This window comes from Ambystoma mexicanum, chromosome 7p (assembly GCF_040938575.1).
Source record: "Ambystoma mexicanum isolate Mex_15411 chromosome 7p, UKY_AmexF1_1, whole genome shotgun sequence".
NCBI lineage: Eukaryota > Metazoa > Chordata > Amphibia > Caudata > Ambystomatidae > Ambystoma > Ambystoma mexicanum.
This window is the reverse complement of record NC_090939.1, coordinates 772,783,977-772,804,004: the sequence shown is the minus strand read 5'-3', so window position 1 is coordinate 772,804,004 and position 20,028 is coordinate 772,783,977. Positions and strand designations below refer to the sequence as shown.

The 20,028-nt window shown below is 41.7% G+C and overlaps 1 protein-coding gene across 1 annotated transcript in view; it reads left to right on the top strand.

The window, feature by feature from the left end:
• Positions 1–20,028, top strand: part of LOC138526307 (parapinopsin-like) — a 2,832,341-nt gene that overhangs the window by 652,414 nt on the left and 2,159,899 nt on the right. The window contains exon 3 of the mRNA XM_069636896.1: positions 15,919–16,424. Within this exon, the coding sequence (XP_069492997.1) occupies positions 16,061–16,424 (364 nt within the window). The 5' untranslated portion in view covers positions 15,919–16,060. The remainder of the gene's footprint in view (positions 1–15,918; positions 16,425–20,028) is intronic.

The window sequence follows — 20,028 nt, the reverse complement described above, 5'->3', positions numbered from 1 at the left end:
AGATAAAAACGAAGGGCCTGATTAATGGAAGTTTAAGCGCTGTGCAAAGTGACTTTGCACTGGTGCAAAGTGACTTTGCACTGCCAGCAACCATCCTGATTCACAGAGCAGTGCAATCTGTATTTGTGCGGTGCAGAGTGACTTTGCACAACTTTTGCACCAGTTCAAAGTCACTTTGAACTGCAAAAATACACTTTGAACCACTCTGTGAATCTGGGTGTTTGTTGGCAGTGCAAAGTCACTTTGCACCGTGCTAGAAGTACCAGGAATCCAGTCCTATGCTTGTTACATTTCCATTATGCACTTCAGCATAAAGTCATTTAAATAGGTGGGCTAATTGGGCAGGTAGTCCTCTTTCAGAGAGCCAGATGTTTGTAATCTGACTCAGAATTAGAAGTGCATCTCTACAAGTTTGTGCCTGGATACGGGGGGATTTTGTGAGACTGAACTCAGATTCTATAGCACCCTAGTTTTCACCTCAGCCACCCAGTAGTGGGTGGAGCAACGTGTTAGAGAAACTAAGTGATCTGTAATGTACAGAGGGAGTTCACCACTTCTTCACTTATGCATACTTTGGTTGCAAGAAAAGTACTTTTAGGTTCTGCACATCGATGTACAAAATTTCTCACTCATTCCTTCCTTCTCAGTATCTTCCCATTTACATGTGAACTTCCAAATATTCACTTTTAAGGCCGCGATTCATGGAATTATTTGCATATAAAACAGGGATTTGCGTGCCATTCTGCCCGCAAATCCCTGTTTGACAAGTGGGGATTTGTGGGCAAAATGGCACGGAAATCCCCATTTTACAGGCAAATAATTCCATGAATCAGAGTGTAAAGTCTCGAGTCATGGAATTATCTGCATGTAATTAGGGTACTTGCATGCACAACTGCATGCACATCCGCCTTTGTCGATTCATGGAATCGAATGTGCTGTACTTTTCCTGGAGTTGCGTGGATTTTGCACCTGCTCGGCACATCAGAGCGAGCCGTAAAGGATCTTGCGTGAGACTCCATGCAGAGCATGGGCTTGGCGTGTGCAGAGGGCCGGGAAGGAGGAGGCACACCAGAAATGGGGAAGAACATGTGAAAAAGTGGGCATTCAGAGAAACAGCCTGCAGCCAGTCCCCATCACGCAGCACGAGACGTATTCATGGATTTGATCGTACAACCTCTCGGCTGGGAAATGGCCATACAAGTCTTTAGTACAATCTGCCACACAAAGGCAGACGTAACAATACTTGCACGTAGGGATGGCAGTGCAGAGGTGGGTTGCATGTCATATTTTGGGGGGTGTGTACTCAACCTGGGTTCCAATTTAACTTAGGGGTGTGTGTAAGCAGTGTAGCAGGGTGCAGGAATGGTTTACGGGAGTTCGCACACAGATTTTTTGAGTTTAGTCCGAGTTACGATTTTTCATAAGCAGGTTGTCGGGGTGCTGAGAACAGTTATGTGTGGTCCAGACTGTTTGAAGGGTGCGTGTATTTGCGCCTGGGGAGCACGCAAAGGTAGCTGATCTGGCTATTTATGCTTTGCGTATGGGCGTGTCGGGGGCGCGCGTGACTTGCAGACATGGTTACTTTGCGCAAACAATTCCATGACTACGTGGGGCACACATTTTTTATTCTGCGCGCTGGCTCGCACAGTGTCCTTCTCAGCGCACGGCCCTTTCAGGATTTCTACGCACATTCCTTTGAATCTGGCCCTAAATGTTGATTGATGAATTTACGATTGGGTGAGTTTTGTACGCTTCGATGAGTGTATTCAATGAAGTGTTGTGCTGTTTCACTATCATTTCCTAATGATAACAGCCCCACAACTAGCAGGACTAATTCAGAACAAGCACACAGTATTGGCCAAAGCTGCTTCAAGAGGTTTGTCAAAGTTAGAATGGTGGAGAATCATTGTTATTGCATGTAGCATGAACTCATGACATCACGGATCAGTAAAATTCAGTCAGATGTTCAGGATATCTACAATAGACAAGTCTATGTTGTGGCATTTGTGAAACTCAAATCTGAACAATTGGATGGGCTGTTGGCACCGACATTACACAAAGTAACGTATTATGGGCATTTTATAACTGCTATGCAATAGTCCAGTGAAGTTTTGCAACTGTCATTTGCGGGCCAAATGCGTCGCAGGGAAAATATGTATTGTAGCAAGAGAAAATGGCCCTGGAGCAAATGCGGCGAGGAGCTGCACTGAACCAAGGCAGAGTTTATATAGAAAGGGCAGATTATTGTGTTGCTGATTATTTACAAATGTTATCCCTCTTTTAAAAAATATGGTTGTTTTTCAAAATGAGTTGCTGCTGTAGGTCGATGATGCCTGAATATAAAAATAAACTAATTTGCAATGTTCTGTTCGATTCCTAACAGTGAGAACGGTGTAATGTAATTTGTCAAGGGATCAGTTATTCGAATTTCATTAAAAATGGATATCGCCTTGAAATGAAAGTGCTGGTTGGTTTGCTCCAAGCTGCATTGATAAAACATTTGGTAAAACCCAATCGTGAGGTAGGAGCTGGCGATGGAATAATTATCTGGAAACATTACTAATTGTTCATAGTGGAAGTAATCTGCCATTTGCTGTGCTCTGTCATCACTTTAAGGCCAATATCCCGTGAACAAAGAGAGGGGATTGAAACATGATGAAGCACAGATTGCTAAATCACATACTCGTATTCCACACCACTGTGTTTCTTTGGTGTTCATTGTTACCTTGGCTGCAGAATCCATCCTGTCCTTGAAGATGGACACGCGGTCCTGAAGGGAATTTCCACGCGCTTATCAGAATAGGCGGGCGTGAGTGCAGTGCACGTCAGCTCCGGCTATGACGCAGCGTGATAGAAACGGCAATTTCTCATGCTTAAAGGAGTCCTTTAATGTCACGCGAAGTGTTATTAGTTCTATTCAACTGCTGAAAACCGCTGCCCCCCCACCTTTTCATTTTCAAATTCTCTGCTGAGGAACACATTCACAGAGCCATCATGTTAACAATGATTTCATGAATTAATTATATTAGGTATTCAGCTGCAGGAACATGTTTTTTCCCCATTGTTCCGTTTCTTCCCAGGTACGTTGTAAGGTAACCCGTGCACTGTTTACACATATTTTTTCAATAAGGTTTTCACATTGAAACACGTTTTTTTCTAATCAGTCCCTTGAAATTCAAAGTCTGGTGACTTTTTCGAAGAAATGCCGTGAACAAGTACACTTTTGCATTCGTGAATGAGATGCTTTAAATATGTCAGTTCTGTATGTATTTTACCAGTTCGCTGCATATTTTATGTGGTTTACATGTGGTCATTTTTTAAAGAACACAATTACTTTGCAAAATGTGTATTCAAAACATGTGATACATGTTTTTAAGTACTGCAAGTTTCAAAGACATGTGCAGAAAGACATACGAGACTATTACTTATAGATAACAGCATTAAAACATATATATAAATCATTGACAATAATATTACAAGCAGTGGACCGCTAGGTGGTTCATTGTCAGTGAATGGCCATGCACAACATATATGTTGAGCCTGGACACAAATGTGGTGATTTGCATGGGCATTCTATTCAAGGCCATAGACCGTTGGGCACCTGTAATTCCCTGCAACATTGGTGATCTACACAGTCAATGAAAATGCCTCTTCGACTGGAGGACCTCTAGGTCAACTGGATGCCAGGTGTCGATCCATTCTACCAACCTTATGTTGAAGGCTTTCATTAAACTGCACATTGTATGCATGGGTTATGTGTTTAATGTTTTGTTGTATCCACTTGTTTGTATTGGATGTGTTGTATTCTCCTTTACATTTTTGGGCGTGGCATGTGAGAAATAAGCATGGCATGTCAGTATTTATTTTTATGTATTCCCTGCTCTTGTTACAGTGTATATATTGTCAGATGATATTACAAATGTTGATTATAACTACTGCTACTCTTCAGTAAAATTTAAACAATGCAGAGGGAACCCACAAAACCCACAGTTTCCCCATATGTGAACCCTGGACTAAGTGTTTAAGAATCATGGGAGATACTGACATGTACTACACACAACACATGCATATTGTGTTGCAACGTCATCCCACACTATCACTTTACATGGAAACAATCTGCACTTTACAATGACCCCACCTCCAATACAACACAGATTTTTCAAACTTCCTTTCAAGCTAAACCTACGTTTTCGCCATTACCCTCTCCGAGATGTTGCCAGGATTGTCTAACTAGTGTGGCCTCAAGCTTATATAGTTGGGCCCACCGCTGTGACATTAACATCTGTAAATGTCCACATAGTGCTTCTGAGTGGGCATTTATAGACTTTGGGTGGGCCTTTCCCACCCAGGCCCCACCCTGTCTACGCATCCCCCATACATTCACACCTGACAGAGTGCCATCATGTTCATTATATTGAACATGCCAATCCTAACCCTCAACCCAAAGGTGTTCTCAGTGCCCACCTGGGGCTGTGGCTGGTTGTTTGTCAGAGTATAATGCTGTTCTTGACAGAGGGCCCTCTCTCTTTCTCTCTCTCGCTCTCTCTCTCTCTTGAGAGAGAGAGAGAGAGGGGGGGGGGCGAGAGAGAGAGAGAGAGAGAGAGAGAGAGAGAGAGAGAGAGAGAGGTATGTCTCTGGGCCTCATTACACAGTAGGCGGTGGACCAAGGTGCTAATACCAGCACCGCCTTGGAGGAAAGGGGAATTACTGCCCTATTCCAAGGTTGGCGGGGCAGTAATTCCCCCTTCCCCCATTGCCCTTCCCCATTCCCATTTTTGCCCAATAGGGCATAATGGGAATGGGGAAGGTGCTAATTACGGTACCGCAAATTGCGGTACCGTAATTAGCACCCTGGTCCCTTTGCGGGTTGGTTTTTAACGCCTGCGTTAAAGTACCAACCCGCAAAGGGACCTCGTAGTAAGGCGATAAGGGTTAATGGTCACCGGTACCATTACCAGTGACCGTTAACCCTTACCGCCTTCCGTGTAATGAGGCCCTCTGTGTTTAGTGCAATAAATCTCTACCCCTGGTCCCCAACAGACTTACTCTTGAACAGCAATAACGTTGTGGATGTAATTCTAGAGTATCTTGGAAACAAATCACAATACTCTTGTGTGAATGATAAACATTATCTGTTACTAATATCTTTCATACCAAATTGTATCACTAAAGAAATAAGTATGTGCACTTTGAATATAGTGTCTTTTATTCCTGTACATATTAACACATTAAACATTGCTATGATTCTTTTGTTTAGCATTGATGGATATGTATTCACCTGTAGAGATACTATATTTATTTATTTGCATTTTTAAAGTGCTCACACAGGCTGTGGGCATCGAGGCGTTGTTATAGGAATTCTTTTTTTTAGTTGCGTAGTTGTTTGTTTTAGTTGCTGTGATAAGGCAGAGGAAGAGAAAGCAAATCAGAGCCAAGTCAGGGCCCTTTCATCTAAGCAGCAATTCTGCTGAAGAGTAAATGGATGATGTCATAAGAGGAAAGGCCTTTATGTGATAAGCACCTCTATGCTCCAATTAGAGTGAAGCGTGAATGGTAGGGTGCTTTATTCTTGTCTCTGATGATTTTTGTCTGATCTCCGTTTGTTTTCAAATATATACGAGCTAGGAGTTGACACCACAAGAGGAGGAACCACTCAATGAGTGGGCCTACTAAGAAGGACAGAGGCCCATAAGAAGAGATAATCACTAAATCAGTTGCACCTGTTGTGCATTTGTTTTGAAGCACACGTTGGCAGTGTTGGAGCCAAAATTAATGAACCCATGATAAAGTAAGAAACCGTAAGAAGAGTGCAGAGCGACTAGCTGAAATCGATCGGCAGCTGTCACCCGAAGTAACTGCATCTCCGCCGGCGGTTTCATTCCTGGCCCCACCTTCCGGGAGGAGGAGCCGCCACGAAGGAGTGTATCGTCAGGTTCACAGGCATTTAGAGAGGCCAGACCCAGGCGGCCTCTCCGCATTCAGGGACAAAGAGGGAGGCTGGTCCCAGGCTACCTATCGGAACAAAACAGCTGTTCACCGGACATCAAAAGCGGAAGGCGGGGCTCCACCTCCAGTGAACCGAAGTGGTGCGGAGAGACAGAAAAGAGGCAATATATGAAAGTAAGCAAAAAGAAAGTGAAATGAACATTTTTTTATACGAACGCTGATGTGAACGTTCTTTACCGTTGGCTCCCAAAGTTACTGTCAAGCCAAGAAGGGAGAAGGAGGGAAATACAATCTCTCTAAACATTAACAGAGAAACTGAAATGTAATATAATTGAAGTGAAGTATAGAGAAAAGACTTTCACATAGAAGAAGAAGGTAGAAGAGGAAACGGAAAGCGTCCAAGTTCCTTTATAAGTCTTAAAACATACAAAGACTCAGAAAGGAGGTGCAGATGTGGTAGATGCAGAAAAGGACATACCCCAAGATGTGAGATTATAGAAGCTCAACTGAACTTCTGCATGCATTTTACCTGTTACTAAACCACGCCTTGCCTCATGAAAAGAGAAGAGTGAACACCAGCGCCAGAGAATTCTTCAGTTCATCCAGTATCCTTTTTATGTAGATTGTGGAGAAACCTTAATTTAGAATATTAAAGAACCTAAAACTCCTTAAGCCTGTCTAATAGTCTATTCCCAGCCTTGAGATTTGTTACACTTGGTGGCAGAAGTGGGATATAGCGGAACAAGATGGAAGAACTAATCAAGACATTGAGCGGAGGCCAACAGCTGCTGCAGCAGGTGCTCCAACTACAAAGTCAACAGGCCCAAGCATTTCAGCAAACTTTTCAACAGGCCTTACAGGTTCAACAGGCACAGTTGTTAGAATCCGCGAATATGAGAAACCATCCACAGGTGCCAACATAAGTTCTGCAAAAGTTTACAACTGGTGAAGATCCAGCACACTTCTTTGTTAACTTTTAGAGAGTTGCCCGAAATGCTCAATGGCCCGCTGAGAGGTGGTGCCATCACCTTGCCCCTCTCATGACTGGTGAAACGCAAAGCGCCTACCAGGCGGCCAATCCCGCTGGAGATACTAGCCATGGGGATATGAAGCGCGTCGTTCTTGAAAGACTAGGACACGATGAAGAGGCATATAGAATTAAGTTCAGAGACACCAAGTTATTTCCAGAAGAGACTCCCAGACAAATGTTACATCGAATAAAAGAACTAGGAGATAAATGGCTACAAACAAGCTCCTCGTCTACTCAAGAGATTGCAGAGAAAGTAATACTACAACAGTTCGTGGAGGCCTTACCAGTACCAATGCAGCGATAGGTCAAACAACATCATAGACCATCACTTGTTGAAGCAGTAAATATCGCTTCTGCGTACCAGAAGGCTGGACAAGGAAAGCTGATGTTGTATACCCATACCCCCAGGACAGGGGGGAACTATACAGCAACAGGTCCCAGACCCTCCAGCGGATCGGGAAGGCCAAACTCTATGATTAGAAAACCCGAATGGGAGGGTAGAAAATACCGGCCTAACAGTGAAGGACCAGGAACCGTGAATGTGGCAAGGCCTCCTAGTCTCAGCGCCTGTGAGCCGCAATGCTTTGAGTGCAGGGAATGGGGACATCTGGCGAGGTTATGTCCGAAGAAGAGCAAAGCAGAGCCTATGGATGTTGGGATCCTCGAGACAGTGAAAGAAGTTAACTCGTGTGATGCTATAGCAAACATCAAGTCTCTGTACCCATATGTTTGTGACACTGAAGTGGAAGGACAACCTACTAGAGCAATGTTGGATTCAGGAAGTCTTCAGACGGCAGTTAATCCTGATCTGGTAGGTGATCTCTCAGCCTTGAAGGAAAGCATACCTATTTGTTGTGTGCATGGTGATATTAAGGTATACCCGGTGAAAGATATCACAATAAAGCTAGCCGGGAGAAAATGGAAGTACGAGCAGCAGTAATGCCGATATTGCCTGAACCTCTATTGGTTGGCTCTGATGTGCCTAATCTTCCCTGCCTTATTCAGAAAGTAGAAAGAATGTGGTTGGAAGAAGCTCCTTTCTATGGTCCAGAAAGTATAGGCGAAGCCACTAAAGTAAAGAAAAGTAAAATGGAAAGAAAACTAGAGAAACAGGAGTGGCTAGAACGGAATATGTGCCCCATCACTGTAGATTGCAAGATAGATGATCAAGGAGATAGTTTCTGCATGGCCCAGGAACTCGATCCGCTCTTGAAACACGCTAGAGCCTCAGTCGGAGACAAAAGAGGGGAAAAGACCCCCTATTTTGTTAAAGATAATGGACTATACTATAGGATAACTGATGGACACAATGGTAAACACATCCGTCAACTGTTAGTCCCCAGTAAATATTACTGACCGGTAATAGAGGTTTCCCATCTTCAAGTTGGTGAGGGACACATGGGTGTGGAGAAGACCACTCAGAAGATTCTTGGGAGGTTCTATTGGCCTGGCGTATATGGTCAGGTAGCCTGTTTTTGTCAACAGTGTGCAGAGTGTCTATGGATCCTACAAGCAGAGGTCATAAATACTTATTGGTAATAGTGGATTACGCAACCAGATATCCTGAAGCTTTCTCACTACGATCTACGAATGCTCAACAAATTTGCAACATTTTAATGCCCTTTATTGCAAGAGCGGGCATTCCCAAGGAAATAGGTACTGACAGGGGCACTAACTTCATGTCAGCTATATTACAACAGGTTTGTGAAACACTTCATATTAGTGAAATCCGAACGGCTGTATATCATCCACAAACTGATCGTTTGGTCGAGAGGTACAACCAGACGATCAAACAGATGTTGCAGAAAACCATCTTAAAAGGAGAGAGAAATTGGGACAGGCTTATACCATGGATCCTGATGACACTGAGGAACACACCTCAATCCTCAATGGGGTTTGCTCCATTTGAGTTATTATTCGGCAGACCCGTGAGAACCTTGCTAGACATACTAAAAGAGAGATGGGAGGAACAACCCAATTCTGAAATTACTGTTATTGAGTATGCTGCTCAACTAACAGAAATGGTGGAGAAATGACAGTCAGTGGCCCAGAGTCACCTCCTTCAGGCTCAGGTTCGACAGGAACAAAATTATAATAGGAATACCCGAATGCGAAGCTTCCAGGTAGCGGATCAAGTTCTCGTCCTATTACCCACCACGCAGAATAAAGTACTGGCATCTTGGAGGGGTCCTTATAAAATAGAGGAAGTTCAAGGGCCCGTGACATATCGGGTTCAGCAGACTAGGAGTAAAATTCCCCTTCACACCTATCACATCAATCTTCTATAAAAGTGGACGGAACCCATATCTACTATTGCTATGATAAATGTCGAAGAAGTGTCGACAGAATATCTACCTACCACAGGGGAGAAAATTTGTAAGGGAGCTCTGAACATTAATCCAGAGTTAGATTCTCTACAGAAAGTAGAGCTTTCCACTTTAATAGATCAGTATGCAGAGACTTTCTCTTTGATACCAGGGAGAAAGTCATTAACATGTCATCATGTGCGTACTAATCCTGAAACCAAGATGAGAGTAAGGCCGTACGGCATTCCTGAGGCAAAGATACAAGCAGTCAACCAGGAAGTAAAAGAGATGCTTTGGTTGGGAGTGATTGAGCCATCATATAGCGACTGGTGTTCTCCGTTAGTATTAGTACCCAAGCCAGATGGTAGTACCCGATTCTGTATGGATTTTTCAAAAACTCAACTTGGTATCCAAATTTGATGCTTATCCTTTTCCTAGGATTGAAGATCTCTTGGAGAAACTTGGTAAGGCGAGGTTCTTGTCTACTGTACATTTGACGAAGGGATATTGGCAAATCCCTTTGTTTCCACCTGACAAGGAAAAAACTGCTTTCGCTACTCCAACTGGGTTGTATCAGTTTACAGTTTTACCATTTGGCCTACATGGGGCGCCAGCCACTTTCCAGAGGTTGATGAACTTCTTGATAAAAGGTCATGAAGAATATGTGAGTGCCTATCTAGATGATATTGTGGTATACAGTCAAAATTGGAAAGATCATCAGAAACATGTGGAGGCAATTCTTCATACATTGCTAAAGGCCGGTTTGCACATAAACCCCCAAAAAAGTAATCTAGCAAATACCTATACAAAATATCTTGGATATTATGTTGGCCAAGGGACAATTAGACCACAGCAAGAGAAAACGGAAGCCATCCGATGTCTTCAGTTTCCGGCTACTCACAGGCAAGTCAGGGCATTCCTTGGTTTTGCAGGGTATTGTAGGTGGTTTATCCCTCATTTCTCGACAATTGCAACTCCCTCAACCGATCTTTGAAATCCACTGCTCCACGTAGAAGTGATTGGAGAAACCAGGAGACCGAAAAAGCTTTGAATGCCTTCAAGAGCGCTCTGTCAGACAAGGCAATCCTACAATGTCCTGATTTTGAGATGCCTTTTTATTTACACACAGATGCTTCAGGATCTGGCATGGTGGCAGTTCTGTTCCAGAACAAAGGAGAAGAAGAAAGACCTATTCTCTTTATCAGTAGAAAACTATTACCTCACAAGATGGGTTATGCGACAATTGAGAAGGAATTTCTGGCGGTAAAATGGGCGATAGAGTCTTTAAGATATTATTTGCTAGGAAGAAGTTTCACCCTAGTTACTGATCATGCACCTCTAGTATGGTTGTCCAGAAGCAAGGACACAAATCCCAGAGTCCTAAGGTGCTTTACTTCCTTACAACCCTTCTCGTTTAAGACCATCCATCACCCAGGGAGGGTAATGGCACAAGCTGATTTTTTATCTCAAAAGCACGCCCTTCCCGAACATAAGAGTTTAAGGGGGGGAATCTGTGATAAGGCAGAGGAAGAGAAAGCAAATCAGAGCCAAGTCAGGCCCCTTTCATCTAAGCAGCAATTCTGCCGAAGAGTAAATGGATGATGTCATAAGAGGAAATGCCTTTATGTGATGGTAGGGTGCTTTATTCTTGTCTCTGATGATTTTTGTCTGATCTCCATTTGTTTTCAAATATATACGAGCTAGGAGCTGACACCGCAAGAGGAGGAACCACTGTATGAGTGGGCCTATTAAGAAGGACGGAGGCCCGTAAGAAGAGATCAGTAAATCAGTTGCACCTGTTGTGCGTATATTTTGAAGCAGACGTTGGCCGTATTGGAGCCGAAATTAATGAACCCATGATAAAGAAAGAAGCCATAAGAAGAGTGCAGAGCGACTAGCTGAAATCGATCGGCAGCTGTCACCCGAAGTAACTGTGCATCTCCGCCAGCGGTTTCACTCCTGGCCCCCACCTTCCGGGAGGAGGAGAGCGTATCTTTAGGTTCACAGGCATTTAGAGAGGCCGGACCCAGGCGGCCTATCCGCGTTCAGGGACAAAGAGGGAGGCTGGTCCCAGGCTGCTTATCGGAACAAAACAGCTGTTCGCCGGACGTCGAAAGTGTAAGGAGGGGCTCCACCTCCAGTGAATCGAAGCGGTGCGGAGAAACGGAAAAGAGGCAATATATGAAAGTAAGCAAAAAGAAAGTGAAATAAACATTTTTTTATACAAATGCTGAAGTGAGCGCTCTTTAACGTTGACTCCCAAAGTTACTGTTAAGCCAAGAAGGGAGAAGGAGGGAAATACGGTCTCTCTAAACATTGACAGGGAAATTGAAATGTAATATAATTGAAGTGAAGTATAGGGTAAAGACTTTCACATAGAAGAAGAGGGTAGAAGAGGAAACGGAAAGCGTTCCAGTTCCTTTACAAGTCTTATAACATACAAAGGGCCTCATTACACGGAAGGCGGTAAACCATGGTGCCCGCCGGTACCATACCGGTACCACCATGGAGAAAAGGGGGATTACCACCCCATAGGGCATAATGGGAATGGGGAAGGAGCTAATTACGGTACCGCAAATTGCGGTACCGTAATTAGCACCAAGATCCCTTTGCGGGACCCAACTTTAACGGCTGGTCTACACCAGGCGTTAAGGTCGGATCCCGCAAAGGGACCTCGTAGCAAGGCGGTAAGGGTTAACGGTCACCGCCACCCTTACCGGTGACCGTTAACCTTTACCACCTTCCGTGTAATGAGACCCAAAGTCTCAGAAAAGAGGTGCAGATGTGGTAAATGCGGAAAAGGACATACCCCAAGATGTGAGATTATAGAAGCTGAACTGAACTACTGCATGCATCTTACCTGTTACTAAACAACGCCTTACCTCATGAAAAGAGAAGAGTGAACACCAGCGCCAGAGAATTCTTCAGTTCATCCAGTATCCTTTTTATGTAGATTGTGGAGAAGCCTTAATTTAGAATATTAAAGAACCTAACACTTCTTAAGTCTGTCTACTAGTTTTTTTCCAGCCTTGAGATTTGTTACAGTTGTGTATTTATAACACTCTTGAATACCCAGAGATTTCTAAGCACAGACCCAGGGATCGAACCTGTGTTGTTTCGTGTCATCTTGCTTCCAAGGCAAGCACGTTGCCGTTGAGCTATCCTCCGGGGACAGCTCAGGGGCATTACAATTAGTATAGTCAAACAATATGCAAAATCCCGATATTAGCAATACAGTAATTTATTGAATATAGTCCAAGCAATCTGCCTTTGTCTTGTTTTCTTCTGAAATGTTAAAGCAACCTACAACCCAATCAGCAATGTGTGAGTAGCCATTACAATGGTACACATTGTAGTGCAGTCAGTATCTGCGAGTCAAGGGCCATGCTAATTTATACATATCAACCCCTGTAGAACCCATTAATTGGAAAGGGTTAAATAATTCTGTAAAGTTGTTTTCACTCCTGAAGCCAGTTAACTAAAATCATCTAAAAGCAATCTAAAGCCAGGAAAGAAATATGGGTAACACATTTTAAACCCTAAAAGGATTCATCACTTTCGTCCTCTGCACTTTGATGGAGCCACTTATCATGGTGAAAGAAATATATGGGCCAGCACATGCTGATGTTATGTGCTGTAACTGAAAGTAAGTATCAAAATAAACTTGGTGTGTCACCAGCACAAAGATGGTTGAAAGGCCATCTGACAAAAAGCAATGCAATGTCTAACTGGTGCTAAAGTGAAGAAAAAAAAACACATGTTGCACAAACATCTGTAGAAATGGCTTATTTCATCCCCCAAAATACTGAAGCAGTCAAGAATCTGAAGTTGTAAAAATTGGCAATGTTTCAGGCCAATGAGCAGATTTATTGTATCATGTTGAAAGCTTTTGAAAGGATTTTGCTTCTTTTTATTAAAGTAGTTCACGCTTCGAATTTAGTTTTGCCATCCAATTATTAAAGCAAGCATAAACAAATTAGAATTTGGATATCAGGGCCAAGTGACAATTCTAGGCCCATAGACAGATCTACTTTCATGGTCCATGCATTAACAAATCTGCTTGCTTTCTCTTACCCAGGCAGTCAGGGCTGTTGGCACATAGAGGTCCACTAACGCTGCCCCTTTTGGCTTCTTCAGGAACATAGCCTCCGACTGCCTCTGTGGTCTTTGTGTCCAAACTGTCCTGAGCACCGAGGCAAACAATTTTATAGGGTAAATGCCCACCCATCAGGCCCATTTGACCCATCCTTATTTTCTTACCAACCAATCGTGATTAGAGGGCCGTTTTTGGTATGCTTTCCACCCCACTGCTGACGTTTGGGCATTATCTGGTAATCACTTATGTAGCTCAACTGTCCTCATGGGGAGCTTGTGTTTCTCATAGCCCCTGAAGAAGTTCCTTGATTAAGATAGGGTTGAAACATGTAGGGCACTATTTCGTTCTAAAGAGGATTATACCACGCGCTAGGGTCTGGACTGTATTTTGAAATGTTCTTTTTATTTATCAAGGAGATCAAGCTTGAATATATGGTACAGTGGAACGTCTTGTTGCTCTAGTGTCATGTAGGGCACAGATGGTGCTGGCTATTTTGAGCCTGCATAGTGTTGGGAGATGCCACAGTGCTCAGCACCACATTTCATCAAGTGTGTGCAGTTGCCAGTGTCTGAAGATCCACAAACTTGTCAAACGTGAACAAGTGAGTTACTGCTTGTCTGATGTAGCCCAGATCAGAAACAATCATATGGTGTCACTCAAATATGGTGATCATGCAATTCTATGACTTGTATAGTTACCATATGCAAGGCTGTTCTTAGCAGTATTTCCTCCATGGTAACCTAGATATAGGGCTGGTCCTTCCCTCCTCTTAAGGATCCTCAAAATGACTTCAGAAGTACTGATAAACATTGTGTGTAACCTTTGCTCATGTCCACAGAACCAGAAAAAAACACTTGTTCTATGTCTACAAGCAAAATGTAAAATAAACATTTATCAGTAATGTTTTTCTGTTTCAGACAGGACTTTAGGATCCTTTTAGAATGTCCAATGTGTGGCCTAGCCTCTGAGGAACATCTCATAGCCAGTAGTTGCCCTGAATTTCTCTTTACTGCTTGGCTTAGTCACCACGAGTGCTCCGAATGCTCTTGTTTTTCTCTCCTCTTCCTACAGCTCCACAGCCTCTTTAACGTATACACTCCTACATAGCTCTCAACTCACACGTTTTTGGCGGGTGTCACCCGCCTTGTAAAGGGCTGACTCACCCGCCAAGCCTCCTGCACGCCCATTCATTTCAATGGGCGTCTCACCCGCCAAAAACAAAATCGGGTGATTTCACCCGCCTTTGCAACAGAAATGGTTGAGAGCTATGCTCCCATGTTAAGGTAGCTGTATAGTTCCCCATCCTTTCTGCATCAGCCGGGATATGTTAGGGATGTGCCGGTGTACCAAAATGACAAGTCGGCTAGCCTCCTGCCCCCTTTGTCCCCTTTCACTAACCCTGACAAAGTCCTCCACCAAGAGTTCTTTTGGTAGCCTTCCACTTCCTCAGCGGATCTTGTCTTCCATTTGAGTGAAGGACTAAACATGTATCTCTCTATCCTCACCCTGATGCTCCCACACATCTTCTCCCAGAATGTCTGCCCTGGCGTAGCTGACATAGGCCACTTTGCTACCACATAGATGTCCTAGCTGTGACCTAATTTCCATAGCAATCCTGCTGCTAAAACCTTTATCTACCTTTAGCAGGAACAATGACAGTAAATAAAAACCCTGGGTTCTACTGAGCAACACTTGCGGGCCATTTAGTCTGTCTTTCGAAGTATCTAATGGCTGGCATTACCACTGCCCTCCAGTACTAATGCTGAAGTGACGGTCCTGTGTAAGTCACTCACAATACATGTATCTTAAGTGTTAATTGTAGGAGTAATGCAAGGAAGGGAACCCTTGGCCACTGGTATTGTTGGCCATTTTGTATTGGTCATTACAGCTCTCATTCTTTGATGGGAAGAGATTCCACGAGTGGCAGCCGAAATGGCCAATAAAAAAGAAATAGCATTCAATTTCTTGATATGCATGTGATCACATCAATTGAGCAGCTCAATGAGCGTGAAGAGGGTGGGAATGATGGCAAAGCACAATTAAACTATTAAAAATGTGTATTTTCCACAAAGGCTATCCTCTTCTAAGCACACTGCATGACATTATCTTGGCTCATGATGAAAGTAATGAAATAACACATATGAGCGAAAACTAAAACATTATTTTTGCATGCTACATAGTGAATACAGCTTTGTCAATGAATGGCAAATAATGGTAGAGAAATCAAAGAAAAAGTCAACAAAAGGGTGAATCCCTCACATATTAATTACTGTTAAAAATGGGTTTGATTTACTAAGGGCTGCAGAGAGGGTATTGACTATGCAAATTACCTTCTAGAATTTGGAAAAATACAAATTTGTGAACCATAGTTAGCATGGTCATGAGTCATTTGGATCCCAAACTCACATTCATGTTTATAATGAAACCAAAGACGGATCATGTCTATGTTTTATGCAGTTTTTTTAATATTATTAAATTGAATGTTATTTGTGTTTTTCCTCAAATACATTTTTATTTTTCCTTTCTTTCCATGTCTTTAGACTGCTTCCATCTGCAAATTAACAATTATGCTGGCAGATCTCGTTTAAATGATCCATCCTGACAGAGCTGAACGGGGGTGATTGAGATACCCTGTTTGTTGCTATGCACCATTATTAAATTCTCTGCTTTGTCCTGCTTGCAATGATGTCGGAAATGAGCAGAAACTGGACTTCAAATTCAAGCTTTGGCTCTGCCCTTTCACACTGGGACTACGATGACGAAGCGGCAAGGCGAGGGATGTCTCGAACAGGGCACACTGTGGTAGCTGTGTTTCTGGGAACCATCCTCGTTTTTGGATTTTTGAACAATTTTGTGGTATTAATTCTCTTCTGCAAGTTCAAAACGCTACGTACCCCAGTGAACATGATGCTGCTGAATATCAGTGCTAGTGACATGTTGGTCTGCGTCTCTGGCACCACTCTCAGCTTTGCATCTAGCATCTATGGCCAGTGGATTGGTGGTGAATATGGGTGCAGGTGGTATGGATTTGTCAATTCCTGTTTTGGTAAGTTTTTAGAAAGATGCCCAAATGTTTGGCTTAAGTTGAATAGCTTCCTAATCACTACTTAAATGTAATGTCAATGTACTTTGTGTATGCATGCACCTATCCCAATTAAGTGGTTCTCTATATATTTTTAAATATGATTATTGCATGATGCTTTTTCAAAAACTATTTACGCAAGAAATTGTCTAAGTTTGCATACATTTCACATTGTATAAACTTCATCAGGCCTAATGAGATGGAAAGATATTTATGTCATTTTGTTGTGATATTATGTCTGGATTTCTGTTGCTACCAATTTTGCTAAGGTATGTTGATTTATTGTTAATCAAGTGAATAAGATTTTAAGATTTGATTGTTTAGCTGCTGAGGGAAGAAGTAATACAATGAGTATGGAATTTTAATTGACAAAATTTACCAAATAATACATTGCATATTTAGAAATGTTTTATGAGTTTAATGTACACTTTAGGCTGTATTTCATTTCACATTGCACTGTAGATCTTTTTTCTAGTGAAACTCAGTTAATGAATACAGCAGTCTTTACCATTCCATAAGCAAAGTATTTCTGATGGTGAAAAACCCACTGATATTGCATTGTTTAACAACTAATCATCACTGCATTCTCACATTGAGAACAGAAAGATATTTGAGAAAAAATACATATTTGTTCTCAAGGCTTGTTTTTCTAGTAAGTAGTTCTCATATTACGTTTGTTTGATTAAAGTTATATTTCTGATTGAAGAAACTTAATGTGTTGCCATCTCAAGAAGAGAAGAATTGGTTGTCTTGGTTAACAATGCATTTTGTATGGACTTTCATCGATAGATCTGACCCTCAGTAACATGTTAACATTTTTCAGAATCACAGTGAACTGGAGCACCAGCAAATTGTTTACCATTATCTTATTTTCTATGTTTTCCTGAACAGTTTATAAACTTTTGGTAGTTTTGACAATGTCTCATATGATGTGAACTGCCAGAGGATGGATTTTGATGTTTTTCCAAATGGTTCCTTTGGACAAAACAAATGTTAGTTTTGTCCGGTAGCTTAATGTGGAAAGTAAAAGGATCTATTGTTCTCTGAGTAAAAGAAAGGCTTTGCAATTCAATATTTCATCCCTTGTTTACCGAAGTCAGATTTACCTAAATGGCACCTCATGTACTTGATTGCATAGATGGTACTACACTAGCTAAGCTTCTGCATTTTCATGAACATGGCCAGCTATTTTCAAACTGCTATGTCTGCTACCTGCTTGAAATCATCTGTACACTGATTCCTGCTGGCTCGTCCTTGCTACATTCCTTAAGTTGTGCCTGTGAACCACTCATGGAGAGAGTTACCTCACTACTGGAATACTTTTATTTTTATCTCGAGGCCCATGGAAGAATCCATAAATAGTATAATCCACCAGAGTTAATCCTGTGTCTAATACCCAGGCAGTTTCGGGTATAATAACAAATGAGCACTGATAGTGAGGGAAATACATAGATTATTGATGAGGACTAATAACTTGAACAGAGAGGATAATATCATCTTCTGGTTTAAGTGGACATCTGACAGGATCTTAGTACAGAATAAAGGCAAACATAGCTCCCGGCGGACAAGGTGTTCACCAGGAACAGAGTTTTGACTGAAAGGATCTGCAAAGGAACCTCCTCCAGAGTCTAAAAGGGAACAGATTGTAGACCTATTAGGACTATTAAAGATCTCAAGAAGGAAATGGATAATGGGCTTTAGGCAGGTAAAGGTAAACCTTTAAAAAGATAAGACAGATGCACTTTAACAGATGCTACACTATTCCAGGTTTCCATGAAGACCTTGATATCAGCAAATTGGGTTCTCAGAGAGAATATACCTATGCCCAACCTACAGTCCTCATGCAGTAAGTCCCAGATCCTCACAGGCATCTAGCACTACCCCGGTGTAAATGTACTGAATTATGCTTTTTTTAAACATTGATTTATTATAATGTTTTAGTTAAAATCTGACATTTTAACACTAAATGCAAAGTACAACATCATAGTCATACAAATACAATTACACAAACACACATATTCCACATTGCAAACATCATAAGAATAAATCTAATTAAACAAAGCATTAAATAATCCAACATACAAACAGTACTAGATTTCATGACGTGTAATAACATTTGAAAGGTATCCTCAAATGAAACTCACAATCTTCCATTCAATCATTTGATTATTTCTTGCCAGATGTAATACATGGTGACGTTTAAGACCAGAGAACACAAAAGCCCAAGAATGCTCCATTTAAAAATTACCCAGCCCATTGCAGACATTGAGGTATCCTTTTGTATGTAATTCTCTAAGTTCAATGCAACCAGTCAACACATTTCTAGGGGTGTCAACCTCTACCTTACGGAGGCACACAATCACTCCAAGTACAGTCTGTTGCTTCTAGCACCCAGTCTGGATAAGGAGGGAAGCAGGCTAAGGTGGAGATACATAATGAATATTTTTACCTTTTCATTGCTGAGTTTCTCACTTTAGCCAAAAGATGCATTCACATGAACACCCTGATGTACATACATGATGTAATTATATTTTCTAGATAACTTTGTTAGCTTGTTATTTCTATTCAAAATACACACTTTATTTTTAATGTCGACAGCAACATTGACAGGTAAGACCATTTAATAGTCAATGTCATTATAAAAGGTTTTAATATCTTTCAACCACTCCTTTAAGGCTCCCATTGGATGATCAGTTTCCAGAAAATCGGCAAAGTTGGATAACAATGAATTAGGGATCTCTTTTTCCTTTAGAATTATTTTCAGATAAAATACACATAAAATGATTTTTGTTTTAGTGCATAGTGATGTCAAGCACAGTTCGCTGTTAAAAGCCTTGACAAGAGTCGAATTAAGAAGACCTAATGCCATGCACCACATGTTTCCCTTAAGAAGTTTAAGCAAGGCACTTTGTTAGTAAAAATCTCTAATCCATAAAGCACACTGGGCACCATGCTGGCTTCATAGATTTTCAACAAGCCTTCTATTGCATATGCTCTTTTATGCTTAACAAAGTTTGTAATTGCATTGAACTTTTTCAGAGTTTTACTCATAATAACTTTCCCCAACCTTGTACAGTTTAAAGAATCAAAGATAGAAATACCTAAATATATGTAAGAATCAATAACCTCTATAATTTCATCATTGGTTTTCCTTACAAAGTTATTACTCTTTCTTTCATTAGTTTGTATGTCCATGCTTTTTGGCTTCTTAAAATTGATTACAAGACCATTCGTCTCAGAATATTTGTGTTGAGTGTTTAAACTATGCTGCAAGCCTGTAGGAGTTTGATCTAGTATAACAGTGCCATCCGGGTATGATAACCAAGTCATGTGCTGTTTGCCAACAAAGATGGAAAATTATTTTTAAAAAAATGCAATTCCTCATCAAGGTTTGCAAAGTAAAGTTTATAGAGTATCAGTGCTAGGGAGCAACCCTGTTTCAAGTCATGATTGGTTTGGATGCTTTCACTCAGTAAACCTTCTTGATTAATTCTCATTTGAACCGAGGTGTTGGTATAACGTTCCTTTAATAAAGTGCAAAATCCACAGATGCAGCCCCCAGCTTGCG